Raw genomic sequence first — 14,689 nt, forward strand, 5'->3', positions numbered from 1 at the left:
ATAGAACCTTTCATACAAGAAATGCAGCTCAACGTGCTTTACAACAGGAATATAAGTAAGACTTCAACATCATCACCTTCCTCATCAAAAACATTTGCTATGATGATTAATGCATGGATTATAGTATACAATGGTGCATGCATGATGAAGAGCCTTATTGAGGTCCATGCTCAGAAGAAAAACAATTGCCCCGTGGAGGATTCACAATGTTCATTGTTTGTACAGTTTGTACAACAAATGTATCAAACTGGGGGTCATGAAATTGACAACTTTCTACCCATGACAGAATGCGTCTATATCCCTGACACTGTCCAATCAGATGACACCAACTCTACCAGCGTTCATTGGCTGAGCTACCGTCTGCAATTGCGTCTATTCACTAACACGTCTACGGTGTTCCTTACGTCCTTTCCGCTGTGGAGAACAGCCTGTACGCACCGGGTCAGAGCTGCGCTCCAGAAACAGCGCAATGACGTGAACGGACCTCAGGAAATATCCAACTCGAATTAACTAAGACCTGCCTTCAGATCCATTCAAGATGGTGTTAGAAACTATTTCGAGGATCATAAAAATCCAGCTTCCCGCCTACCTCAAGAAACTTCCTCTTCCAGAGACGATCGGTGGATTTGCGAGGTTAACAGGTAATTATCAGGCTTCAATGTTCCAGTGGTGAAACAGGACAGACAGAGTGCACCAAGGTCTCATGCATGCACGGCTAAAACAACCTCCAGCCAGCTCCAGAGAGTCCAATGGCATGCTGCTGTTTCAATAGATCTATTGTCGGGGGGTTTCTGCAACTGTGTGGCTGTGCGTAAATGTGTCCAACACTGCACTTCCTCAAATGGAACAAAGTTCCTTATTAGTGCAAGTCAAATGAGTTTCTATGACAAGCATGCACTTTCAGAACCTTTTCTATTCTACTCTGTAACTGTATCACATTGTATCATAACTGCAGCGTTTTGAAGATTTGAGGTTAAAAGTTTTGCAACATTTCCTCCCTGGTGATAAAGTCTGCCCTGTGATTGTCTTGAACTTGAGTAACACCATTACAATCACAACATGTGAAATGAAAGCTTTAAAAACATATATAGCCTCATTAGTTTGCTGAGCAGCTTGACAGCTAGACAGCACTGATTCAACTCTGTTGACTTTAACCTAATCTAATCTAATCTAATCTAATCTGTCACATCAAGATTCTCTGCAGCAGTTCTCAGTATTCAGTCATTCAGAAACCCAACTGTTTTACTGGTGAAAGGGGGAGAAAGTCCCCCATGTAAAGAAACCCAGCAGGAGTGGCCTTATAGTTTGTTAGGTCATGTAATTGTTTTTTGTTGTCTTGTCTGAAACAGCTGATATAACTTGGTGTCATGTAGGCTAACAATAACAAACCCTCGGACCATATTAGTCATATAGACTCCTCACAGTTAGGAAGAGGGGTGAAGATGCCACCTCAGTGGGCAATCACGTGTATTGTGTGGACCACAGATCTTCTTCTCAACCCTCCCTCCCCTGCATGATGTCCCCCCCCCCCTCTTCTACAGCCTTCTGAGTTAGGTCAAGAGGAGACGAGGAGCTCACAGTCTGATGCATGTCTGTTAAACCTCTGGCATTAACGTACAGGCCCTCTGAAAATGAACATGGGTGAAAGTAAGATATGACACAAGCGTCTGAGGTACCTCAGATGACACTCTCACAGGACACACTCTCTTTCTCTTGACCTTTAAGGTGAACAAAAACACACGCCCTATGGAAAGTGTCGGATTGGGCCTAAAAATAGTTGTAAAGTCAGTGCTGAGCTGGGCCTGCATAGCCGGCAAGCCTGTGTGGGAACTGACATTCTGAGGGTAGCAGTGGCACTAAGATTGATGGTTACTCCTGTGGCAATCCATGCTGAGGAATGAAGACATAGTAACATTATAATATACTGTGATACAGAGACATGCAAATCTATAGGTGATACATGAAATTACTGGAATAATTGCTGCTGTTGCTTCGAGGCATAGAAGCGCAATTACCGTAAAAAGTTTTGGAATTCAGTGTAGCTTTGAAGTTAAAAACCTGCCTGAAGTGGAAAAAGTGCAGTTTTTTTTTTCAGTGTGTTTTTCTGTCTTTTTAATGTTTTCTCAGTGCAAAATGACAAATCAAGTCATCATTTCCCCTACAGGGATTAGAGACACAGCTTCAAGGATGAACGCTTCATTAAATTCTCTGTGGTTTTTTCAGGATTATTTGATGGCATTTGCGTTTAATCTATAATGGGATTAGCATTCTTCCATGTGAATCCCCCTTTTTAATGAAAAAAAGCGTTTTTAATCGCCCTGAGAGTCTGATTCCAGGCCCTACAGTCTGTCATAACTGATGGTGTACTGTGTCACATGATCCTGCGTTGGCCTCTCCAACCTGTAGTAGTGTAAGTAGTAGTAAGTAAACTGAGCCTGATGGCCCTTAGGCGGCAGGAGCCTATCTCCTGTTTCCGTAGCGTGAGGCGGCTTGATGTACAAGTACACCCCTGTCGCAGGGTCTTACCCCCCCCAATCCAACCCTTAATGCTGAGTGCCAAGCAGGGAGGCATTGGGTACCATTTTTATAGTCTTTGGTACAACCTGGCCAGGGATCGAACTCACAATCTCCCAACCTCAGGGCGGACACTCTAACCGCAAAGCCACTGAGCTGATCTCTCCCACCTGTGGAGTCGACGCTGGTCTACCCCAAGCTCAACCAGTAGCATTGATGAGATTCTTAAGCCTGAGTCGACCTCCTCCAAGACTCCTGATTGGATCCGTGTGTGTAAGCAGCGGCATGTCGAAGCTTTGTCTTGCTCTCTCGGTGTGGCCTTTTAGCATGTTTCTCTGACCGAACACCCCCAGATGGAATGCTGGGGGAACCAATAGGATGATCAACCAATCAGACCACTCTTACTTACCACTCTTCCTGTCCTGATGAAGGGGTGCGTCTCAGTCGTCTAAAGTAGCTTCCCTCTCCTTATATCCTCACTTTAATCTGCGTTGATCTGAGAACACACGCTAGGCGAGGCGGGGGGGGGGGTGAGAGTCATATAGAGGATGCTGACCAATTTAGCTCTCGCCAGGCCAGCCCCTTTATACCAGTGCAAATGAAAGACAAGACAAGACAAGACAAGGACACAACTGTAGACTATTGAGATGTAGCCATGTCATGAACGGTCATATCCTACAGTCACTAGTCAGCTTTTCTTATGCTTGTGTGTGTGTGTGTGTGTGTGTGTGTGTGTGTGTGTGTGTGTGTGTGTGTGTGTGTGTGTGTGTGTGTGGAAGTGGGTTGCGCGTTTGACTACAGCCTAGAAGAGGCCTTTCTTACCAAAGTTGTGAAGTACCATCCACTCAAAGATGCCATTGTACAGCTTGGGTACAAATGTAAATTATTAGTGTTTATATTTGGAAGCCTTGGTAATGTCCACAGACTAGTCGTCAGGGGGTTGCAGATGGCAGGAATTCCCAAGCCTAAAGCAAAGGCCTTGGCAAAATTCTGCTCAATATCTGCAATAATTGGCAGCCGCCACATATGGAGGAGACGCTGCTACCTGTACCCATAAACAGATTTAAAGCTTGAATTATCGAGTGTCCTATGCTGGTGCAACTAATACTGTTTGTGTTCAAGAATTTTATTGTAAAATGTGAACGCAAATAAAGATATTAAATGTGTTTGTGTTTGTGTGTGTGTGTCTGTGTGTGTGTGTGCGTGTGTGTGTGTGTTCCATCCCTCCAGTCTCTGAGTGGTTGAGGTTGCTGCCTCTCCTGGGTATCTTGGCCCTCCTGGGTTACCTGACCATCCGGCCGTTCCTGCCCAAAAAGAAGAAGCAGAGGGACAGCCTCATCAACCTGAAGATCCAGAAGGAGAACCCCAAGGTGGTCAACGAGATCGACATCGAAGACCTGAAGAGCACCAACGTCTGCTACTGTCGCTGCTGGCGCTCCAAAACTGTAAGTGTTGGACAGACGATGTGGCGGGGGGGAAACGGAAAGATTAAACACCGATGGTGAACTGTCTTAATATGTAGTGCAGCTTCCTTGAATCGACTGTATCATTCGTCAACGTCACGTTAGTCTTTAAGGGTGAGTTCAATGTGCTTCAATTTAAAGTCTGATGGTGTCTTAATTACCTTGAAAGTAGTCTTTGGTGCCAGGAGAAGTTAACAAAAAAAACAATGGGAGTCAAAAAAATGTGTGGTCACAATCACCTGAAATGAACTCTGGCTAGGGTGGCTAAGTTACTTTGAGATGATTTAGCCACAAATGTTAAACTTATTATTACTCACTTATTACTTATTTGTATTTGTTCTCCAATTCATATAGGTTGTTTTTGTGTTTATCTAAACAACTCTAAACCGTGGTAAAGTTTCCCCTGGCCCATAGACTACTTTCAAGATGAGGAACCATCTGACCAAAAAATGTAAAAGGATTGAACTAGCCCTTTAAGACGAAAGACTAGATGGTTTAACATCTCCCCAGCCGGTCCCCAAACCAATCCCTTCACCCCCTATCCCTCAGGTTAGGCCCTTAATCTCCCTTGATCAGTATAAGAGGATTGGAGAGGTGTCAGCATGGTAGTAATCTATTTGCCTAGCATTCTGGAATAATCGCCATTATCTACCCGGTCATCTCTTAGAAGCAATGGGTGGCCAGGGCAGAGGGATTGTTTTGGGATGGGTATTATCTGTAAGACCATGGAACTGTGAAATGAAACATTCAGACCACCTCATACTGTTTTAGGTTGTTTGCAGTTTAGTCTTCCCATTCTAACAGTCTTTTGAGGTCAATAGATGAGCTCTCCGCACCGCCTCCTAGTCCTCAGCTAATATTCTGAATGTGTTTCCTGTTGCAGTTTCCTGTTTGTGACAAATCCCACATAAAGCACAACGAGCTGACAGGAGACAACGTGGGTCCTCTCATACTCAAGAAGAAGATCCTATAATCTGCGGTACCATGACACTCTAAGGGGGGGGGGGCGGCCATCTCACTCGCCCCCCTCCCCCAGACAGTCTCTAGTTCTTTTTACGAAGATGTGTCTATATTTTAGGTAAAAGGCCTATTTTTATTGCTTTTGTATTCTGCCAAGTCTTCATACTTTTTGTTTTCAGTTATGACATTTGCCGTATTCTTGCTGCCTACGAAATGTTGTTGGAACGTTAACTTGAGAATATGAAATCAAAGGTTCTCCCATTATGAGCGCGTTTGTGAATCTGTTATTTTTTTCCCTCAACCAAGCCAATAATGTGCAATAACAGAAATACGTTTTTACAATCTCTTGAGGGTGTAGCCTGGTTAAAACTGTCACTTCTTTTCTTTCTCATCTCCTTTGGCTAACGTCTTGTAGAGCAGCCATTTTCAGTACCTCTAGCTGTCTGGGTCTCCTGTAGCTCAGCTCTCTTGTTCAAAGCAACAGTAAATCCTGGTCTCCTTGGAAACGGTGCTCAGTTCCAAACCATTAGGACCAATTGGAGGGACTTGAATTTGAATCACCACGGTGAACGACTTTACAACCATTTTTCTTTTTGCAATTTCATGGTTATAAGTCTTTTTTTATTGCCCTTTTTCAAACTTACTGTACTGTATGCTTGCTGTGTGTTCAACACACACACTCGCAGGATGTGAAATATTCTTTAAATTATTGTGTGTATGGGACATTACTTTTACTTTGCAATTTAATTTCACCTTGTTCATAAGCCTTAAAACATGCCTTAATTGTGTTTGTCTTATTGTGTCCTCGTATTCAAACCTGAATATCTTAAGACATTTCAGAGCATTTCACCCTAAAGGGCTCTGCACACAGCGTGCGATTTCTGTTGCGCGTCAACGTTCCATTTTGAAGTTTGAATGGAAGTCTATGAGAACATCGTAAAACATCGCATCCCAATGCACACAGCGTGCGATGCAATTTCTGTTGTATGTTCTCATAGACTTCCATTCAAACTTCAAAATGGAATGTTGACGCGCAACAGAAATCGCACGCTGTGTGCAGAGCCCTTAAGGTATTCTATCCTGTGAGTACTCTTGTTGTTATCTAGAACTTTCTCCCAAAACGTCAATGTCCCTATGGAGATTTGAAGTTGAATCACTTTTTTTTTTGTCTATCAACTTTAATAGATACTGTATTGTCTGTTGTCAGATTGACTTTGCAGTCACACATTAGATGTGCAGCAAAGATTCTTAACTCACACTAACAATATATATTGTGATCCGATCCTTACGTTACTATATTTTCATAATAATGTTGTACACCCATACAGCCTTGCCCATGGGTTTTTGTAAAATACAAAGTTGACCTGAATTTGTTGAGTCATTATTTGCAGAAGCTATTAAATATCATATCATATATCATATCTGAAGGTATTTGAAGGAGACATCTCTCAAGTGTATAAGCTGTTCTGAAGGCTACTATACAGCAGAGAGGCAGAAGTGAACCCCTCTATTTATACTGCTGTTTCACTCTCTGCCATATCCTGCAACTGTCGCCCACCAACACCAGTCAACATTTACATGTGATTTACATTCCAGAACATCACCCAGAACCAGGCAGCTACGCTCTCTCATGACAATGACCGTGAAACCCAACCCTTAGAGAACAGGGCGCTTTAGTGATAACTGATCATGAGATATGACCACATTACAGGACGATATGATCAATTCAACCATTCACATTGAGCATTACAGTTGAAACATTTGTGAGTATTTTCAATTGTATTGCTAAAATATCAAAGAAAATATACAGGACACAATAAATACATAGCGTGAGATTCTACTTTTGTGGGATGAACAGTTTGGACCAGGAATATCAGGGAGAAGTCTTAATCTTTATTGTTGCATGAATTTATTGCAGTATGATTGTAGTAGTACAACAGTACAGTGGACATATACATGTTCTGACTAGCTGTGCAGCTAGCCTTCTCTATTCTAGTTTTAAACAGGAACACAGCTCTGGTCCTCTAGTCAGGGGATAGGAGACAACCTCATCTGACCTGTCTGGGCAGTTTAGTGGTGAACAGTAGGGGTGTAACGGATCGCCCCCCACGGTTCGGCACGCATGTGTACCGCGGATCAATAGGCTAGGTGCACGATCTCCCTACTTCCTGAAAGGCAGCTGGTATGAACATATCCTGTCTCACTCTATTGGTTTAATTGATTAATCAGCTGTGCGGTAAACTGTTGGAACACTGATTAATCTGTAAAATCTGTAAAAACACCACTTTTATTATGTGAAAAAACCCAACAACATTCAAGATGTCAAAACTGGTAATATATATATATATATATATATATATATATATATATATATATATATATATATCAGTTTTGACATCTTGAATGTTGTTGGGTTTTTTCACATAATAAAAGTGGTGTTTTTACAGAATTCAAGGAAAAAGCTGTTTTTATAAAAAATAAAAATGTTTTGTGTTGATCCGAAAAATTATCCGATCCGTGACTCAAAAACCGTGACCCGATCCGATCCGTGAGTTAGGTGATCCGTTACACCCCTAGTGAACAGCCTTGTGAGACAGGCCACAGGTCAGAAAGGGTAACCTAGGAGACCGTATAACCGATACCTCGTCGTCTAACTAAAAGGTCACCTGCCAACCCCATACCTTCTCATACTTTTCCGCTCCACAAATCACACTCATATGACCCATATGATGTAACTATCCTGATTGTGTTCATATATTCATTCTTACAATCTATAAATACTATAATCTTGCTGCTGAAAACACAACCTATTATACAACAGGCCATAAAAAAAATCTCTAAATTCACTGCACAATGAATTCAGTAAGAAAATCAAAATAACATAATAATCATTAAAAAAACAAACACATTATCAATGGTCAAGAATGAAAACACGTGACTGGTTCCCACCTGTCTTTTAAAAACATTGGTTTTATAGAATATGGCTCGTAAATGTGTGATTATGTCAGCGACATTGATTTTTACGTGACTATGGTCCGTTGATTTTCGCCTCCCGTCACACGAAGTCATCTTTAGTGCGAAGCACGAACAACAGTGTGCATGCTTCGCTTGAAACATACGACACAGTGGAATAATAAATAAACCCAGGTCTTTCTTTTTGTCCTGGGTCTGCGTCCTACACCTGCTAACCACTACGTACCGTGTAACGGTTTATACAACACACTTCTTCTCATATAAATACACACAGAACAACATCAGCAGCTGTCGAGAACGTGATGCGGAAGGCCTAAAAAGACTAGACAAACGCTTATTCCGAGTCTGTGTGCACACCAGGGCCGCGTCCTAAACTTCACATCTGATGTCAACGTTTTTCAGCCAATCCCCTGTTGACATCCAGGTATGATTCAAACCTAACTTTGAAACACACACACACACACACAAACACCCAAATTGGGGACTCTTTACCACACAAATGTGACAATGTGACTAGACTGTGTGTATACAGGTCTGTGTACAATATGAACACACAAAATGACTAACGGTCCAAAGCAACACATTCTATTGGCTCCACAAGACGAAACCACGTTAATAAAGAGGATGTGTGTCGATCAGTAGTGAGTTGTGAGTTGTGGTACTGGGCTACAATGGAGTCCAGTGCAGATGCTTGGAAATACAGTCGGTCGTCTGTTGGTTGAATGGCGGCTTGAGCTCGAGTGGCTGGAAACTACCATTGGCTATAAATACATGGAGTGGATGACCTGTCCATGCAGGACTTCACACACCAAGGACGCACACTCGCACACTCTCTCACACACACACACACACACACACACACACACACACACACACACAAAACAGAGGGCATGAAATAAGTGCCATCAGATGACCTGAGGAAAGTCCCTCAGTCCAAAGAAGGGGAACTTAGAACCTGTAAAAACTCTCTCTCTCTCTCACACACACACACACACACACAAACACACACACACACATAACAGAGGTATGAAATAAGTGCCGTCAAAAGACCTGAAGAAAAGCCCCTCTGTCTGAAGAAGGGGAGCACCGGAAACTGGAAAATCGGCGCCCATCTTCCCTTTGATAAAGCGTTGTGTCACGTCCTCTTTGGTGCGGTGTAGTTCCTGGGGCAGCGGTCCGGGGGGGGGTCACAGGGTACTCTCGTAGGTGACGGGGGTGTCAGACAGACCTTTGTCCCCCTCGCCTGGAGGTCATGCAGAGAGAGTGAGGGTAGATGAGGCTTCAAAAATAAGAGGTTAGGGGTGAAATAGACACAGACACAGACAGACACAGACAGAGACACAGACAGACACACACTAGGGTTGGGCGGTATACAATTGTTGACACCGTTAAACCATCCCCAAATGTTACCACGGTATACAGTATTTACCACGTTATTAGAAGTCACTTTCAAATGATGAATTTGTGACAGCGGCTAGCGAAAGGTGGAAGTTTGCAAGGTCGTTTTTCTATTTCTTTTTTTACAGATTTCTTTCAGTTGAAGAAGATATGCTTATTCGAATGCCGGTACACCTCAATTCAACTAGCGGATGAATCGCCATGACAACACTCACCCGAGGACAAAGCACAGAACGTGTTTACGGCGGACGAGGAGAAGCGCTCACGTTGACACGCGATTATGATCGCTTCTAAATAGTCTTTTTTTGACAGGTTATTTATTTGACAAATGACATTGTTTACAAAAGGTTCTGTCATCACTTTCTTAGCGTCTTCAACCACACAGACAGTGGTGCTGGACAAATACACTGAAGGTGTTTATTATACAGTATATATGCTCACATTGCCCAGCAGAATTTATTTTTATGACTGTATTGAAATGGACACTGTTGTCATTTTCAAATACCGCGGTATACCGTATTACCACCCAACCCTAACACACACACACACACACACACGCACACACACACACACACACACACACACACACACACACACACACACACACACCCACACACACACACCCCCTCACACCCACACACACACACACACACACACACACACACACCCAGAGAGGGTTGTGGTATCTCAATATCACTAGTACTATAGTAAAATAAATGTTGCCCTCCACACACAGAGGCAACAAGAACACCATTGTGTCTGTGATAGAGTACACTGTGATGTGGTAAACAAAGGTACAGCCATGCAAATCACCACTTCCCTGCTGTGTCCTTCCAAACACAGAGAGCCTGTGTTGACAAGACTATCTCTTTGCTGGTGCGGGTGAGTGTTACGACTGCATCACCAGAGCACACTGCTGTGTGTGTACAGGTCTATGTGACTAGACTGTGTGTGTAGGTCTATGTGACTAGACTGTGTGTGTAGGTCTATGTGACTAGACTGTGTGTGTACAGGTCTATGTGACTAGACTGTGTGTACAGGTCTATGTGACTAGACTGTGTGTGTACAGGTCTATGTGATTAGACTGTGTGTGTGTGTACAGGTCTATGTAACTAGACTGTATGTGGTGTTACTTGTACACTTCCTATCATAATGCTCTTGTTTTCTCATCCATTTTGTTTTATTCATCAGTCATATCAGTAGATAGTTCTCTATCTTAAAACAAGATAATATTTGTGTGTGTGTGTGTGTGTAACGTTTGCAGGAAAAGTGCTATACAAATATATAGTTATTATTATTATTATTATTATTATTATTATTATTATTATTATTATTATATGCATGCCTACCATAAGTTCATAAGTGTATACCAAACTTGTGTATGTGTGTGTGTGTGTGTGTGTGTGTGTGTGTTACTCTGTGTGCGTGTCTCTGTGTGTGTTACTCTGTGTGCGTGTGTGTGTATGTGTTACTCTGTGTGCGTGTGTGTGTGTATGTGTTACTCTCTGTGTGTGTGTGTGTGTGTGTATCTCTATATGTGTGTGTGTGTGTGTGTTTCTCTCTCTCTCTCTGTGTGTGTGTGTGTGTGTGTGTGTGTGTGTGTCTCACCCCAGGCGTTGGGGTTCTTGGGTCTCTGCAGCAGGCGGGGTCCCGTCAGGCCGATGACCAGCGCTCCCACGGGGGCGGTCAGCAGGATGGAGAGCACCGCCACCGTCAGCACGTCCATGCCGTACCTCTGCAGCACCGCATCCTCCTGCGGCACCCCATCCTCCCGCAGCCGCGCCATGTCCAACGCTGTGGAGCCGATGGCTGCCTGGGGGGGGGGGGGGGGGGGGGGGGAATAGGAGCACGCGTCAACACCACAGGAGTTACACACACGCGCACACAGACAGATTAACACACGCGCACACACACACACAAACACAGAGTAATGCACACAGAGTAACACACACACACACACTCACTCACACGCATGTATGTTACACATACACGCACACACAAATACAAACTTTTAACTTTACTGGAAGACATGGTGCATCTGATTTCTCCAACCTTTTCCTGCAGTGTGAACCTGTGCTTGCCTTTGTCCATTGGATTAGTGTTAAGCCCTGTGCTCACACACACTATTTAAACCATTCTGTAGAAATTGTAGAGATTACATTATTACCTGACTTGGTTTCATTTCCACTGGGTCTTTAGAAACAAGGACAAAAGCTCAGTGGTGTGGTGATTGGAGTAGAGTATTAAGTGCTGCACTGACTTGATGAACATTGATTGACTCCCTTCTATCTCATAATGAACAGTCACTCAGGTTTAGGCTAGGCCTGCCTATGAGCTCTGTTGGCCTTGGTGTTGAGCAAGTTGTGTTCAGTACTGGTCAGAGGAGCTGTGGCCAACTGCTTAGTTACCAAACCTGGGCTGTGTTCAGTCGTTAGTTACCAAACCTGGGCTGTGTTCAGTCGTTAGTTACCAAACCTGGGCTGTGTTCAGTTGTTAGTTACCAAACCTGGGCTGTGTTCAGTTGTTAGTTACCAAACCTGGGCTGTGTTCAGTTGTTAGTTACCAAACCTGGGCTGTGTTCAGTTGTTAGTTACCAAACCTGGGCTGTGTTCAGTTGTTAGTTACCAAACCTGGGCTGTGTTCAGTTTGGAGCAGCATAGCCACACGTTCTTAAAGCTGTGTTCTTATCGGGCAGATCCAGGTACAACTGTCTCCTTTGAACTCTGAACTCTGAACGAAGAAATGTTTCCTGCTCAGCTGAACTTAACCCTCTCTGTATGTCAGGATGTCATCCCTCCATCATGACCAGGGTCAGGGGTCATTGTCCTGGTCAGGCCATGTGGTCAGGAAACACTCTAAATGACCTCTGATCAACATAAGGGCTTGATTAAGGGTTTAACACCCAGATTCAACCTATCAAGTCTTTACAGAACAGTGATCAGGAAGGAGATAAGATAACATGGTCATTTAAGGCAAATTGTCCACTAAATAGTCCGAAATAATATCCTGAAATGACTTCATTGCACAAAGTGAGAGCACCTCTCTCCATCAGCCTAAAACTAAAGATTAATGAGGCAGGAAATTAAAAAACCAGCCCTGGTCTCACTCTCTTCTCCTCTCCTCTCTCTGGGAACCCATTTTCACATTTTACATTTTAACCATTTAGCAGACGCTTTTACCACTTAAGTCACTTAAGTGATTTACAGTTAGAGATGACAGGGACAGTCTCCCTGGAGTAACTTAGGGCTGAGTGCCTTACTCAAGGGTACACTAGTGGTAGGTGTCCCCAGGTGGGATTTGAACTCATGGCCTTCTGATCACCAGTCCAACTCACTATCCACTCGGCCACCACTACCCCTAATTAACCACTACCCCTAACTAACTACTACCCCTAACTAACCACTAACCCTAACTAACCACTAAATCTAACTAACCACTACCCCTAACTAACCACTACCTCTAACTAACCACTAACCCTGACTAACCACTACCCCTAACTAACCACTAACCCTGACTAAGCACTACCCCTAACTACCCACTAACCCTAACTACCCACTAACCCTGACTAACCACTACCCCTAACTAACCACTAACTAACCACTACCCCTAACTAACCACTAACTAACCACTACCCCTAACTACCCACTACCCCTAACTACCCACTACCCCTAACTACCCACTAACCCTGACTAACCACTACCCCTAACTAACCACTACCCCTAACTACCCACTACCCCTAACTACCCACTACCTCTAACTACCCACTACCCCTAACTACCCACTAACCCTGACTAACCACTACCCCTAACTACCCACTAACCCTGACTAAACACTACCCCTAACTAACCACTAACTAACCACTACCCCTAACTAACCACTAACTAACCACTACCCCTAACTACCCACTACCCCTAACTACCCACTACCCCTAACTACCCACTAACCCTGACTAACCACTACCCCTAACTAACCACTACCCCTAACTACCCACTACCCCTAACTACCCACTACCCCTAACTACCCACTACCCCTAACTACCCACTAACCCTGACTAACCACTACCTCTAACTAACCACTAACTAGCCACTACCCCTAACTAACCACTAACCCTGACTAACCACTACCTCTAACTAACCACTACCCCTAACTAGCCACTACCCCTAACTAGCCACTACCCCTAACTAACCACTAACCCTGACTAACCACTACCCCTAACTAACCACTAACTAACCACTACCCCTAACTAGCCACTACCCCTGACTAACCACTACCTCTAACTAACCCCTACCCCTAACTAACCACTAACCCTGACTAACCACTACCTCTAACTAACCCCTACCCCTAACTACCCACTACCCCTAACTAACCACTAACCCTGACCAGGACCAACACCAGGGACCCAGTTGTTCAAAACCTTTAATCTGGATCAGAATGACCCTGATTCTTTTTTTTGCTTTTACCCAGGATCAGATCGAGCTGGGCTGATTTCTCCACGATACGACTCAAAGTCCAGCCAGATAAGATCTGATCCTGGATAAAAGCAAAAAAAGAATCAGGGTCATTCTGATCCAGATTAAAGGTTTTGAACAACCGGCCCAGGCCCTGGTCAGGTCATGTGGAAAAAGAAAAAACCTAAAAACTTTCCTGTCAGTTAGGCATTTTGATTCATTTGTTTCCTCCCTAGTTCAGCAGGTTTTGCGTTCTGAGGGCTGGTACCTGTACGGTGGCCTTGGGCACCCACGCCAGGGCGATGAACACCTTCTCCTTGAAGTTGAAGCCGGCCCACAGCACACACACGTAGGTGAAGAGCACCCGCACCACCAGGGCGATGCACAGAGTGGCGATTCCCAGGCCTGAGGACATGGAGAGGTGGAGTTACAACACACACACATACATTTTTATACATTTGTTTTTTTTTCAGATTTTATCCCTTTTTCACCCAATTTGGTATCCAATTGAACCCAACCTAGCATCCAATTATCCCCTGCCTATTGCGTAGGATCCGCCGCACGACCCCGTGGCCGGCAGCCCCAGAGGAGATCGCCAGGCAGACTAGCTGTCTGGCTCCTCGAGCCCAGCACCGTTATTCCGGCACCCCAGGGGCGCTGTTGCGCGACGGATCCTTGTCCGGAAATAGTCCTATACCGCCCTCTGGAGCGGCCGCTCAATATGCCGCTCCCTGTGTGCCTCGGCCATATCCGGGTCTGGCGAGACCGGGATTCGATCCCAGTCCCCGGTGGGCAGCTTGCACTAGTGGCTAGTGCTTAGACCGCTACGCCACCGCGGGGCACACACATACATTTTAAATGCTTTATTTATGTCCACATAAATACAGAGTGCATTAAGGACATAAACACTATCAGTGCAGTCAGTTCATTGGG

The 14,689-nt window shown here is 44.2% G+C and overlaps 2 protein-coding genes across 3 annotated transcripts in view; one reads left to right on the forward strand and one right to left on the reverse strand.

The window, feature by feature from the left end:
* Window positions 1-533: 533 nt before the first annotated feature.
* On the forward strand, window positions 534-6,264 carry cisd2 (CDGSH iron sulfur domain 2). Its single transcript, XM_080534010.1, has 3 exons — window positions 534-641; window positions 3,745-3,959; window positions 4,861-6,264. Exons 1-3 carry the CDS (start codon window positions 539-541, stop codon window positions 4,948-4,950), a joined length of 408 nt encoding a protein of 135 aa, XP_080390136.1. The 5' UTR covers window positions 534-538; the 3' UTR covers window positions 4,951-6,264.
* A 1,077-nt stretch (window positions 6,265-7,341) lies between these two features.
* LOC308159591 (sodium/hydrogen exchanger 9B2) overlaps window positions 7,342-14,689 on the reverse strand; it is a 21,640-nt gene continuing 14,292 nt past the window's right edge. For both annotated transcript variants that reach the window (XM_080533409.1, XM_080533410.1), the window contains 3 exons: window positions 14,025-14,161; window positions 10,917-11,121; window positions 7,342-9,153 (listed from right to left, as the gene is read on the reverse strand). In XM_080533409.1, coding sequence (XP_080389535.1) covers window positions 9,098-9,153; window positions 10,917-11,121; window positions 14,025-14,161 — 398 coding nt within the window. In that variant the 3' untranslated portion in view covers window positions 7,342-9,097. The remainder of the gene's footprint in view (window positions 9,154-10,916; window positions 11,122-14,024; window positions 14,162-14,689) is intronic.

Source organism: Nansenia antarctica (assembly GCF_963989245.1).
Source record: "Nansenia antarctica genome assembly, chromosome: 6".
In the NCBI taxonomy this organism is placed as follows: domain Eukaryota; kingdom Metazoa; phylum Chordata; class Actinopteri; order Argentiniformes; family Microstomatidae; genus Nansenia; species Nansenia antarctica.

Coding starts and splice junctions, on each gene's coding strand:
- cisd2 (XM_080534010.1), top strand. CDS start 539: ATGGTGTTAGAAACTATTTCGAGGATCATAAAAATCCAGCTTCCCGCC. Junction 642..3,744: donor TGGATTTGCGAGGTTAACAG/GTAATTATCAGG, acceptor CCATCCCTCCAG/TCTCTGAGTGGTTGAGGTTG. Junction 3,960..4,860: donor GCTGCTGGCGCTCCAAAACT/GTAAGTGTTGGA, acceptor TTCCTGTTGCAG/TTTCCTGTTTGTGACAAATC.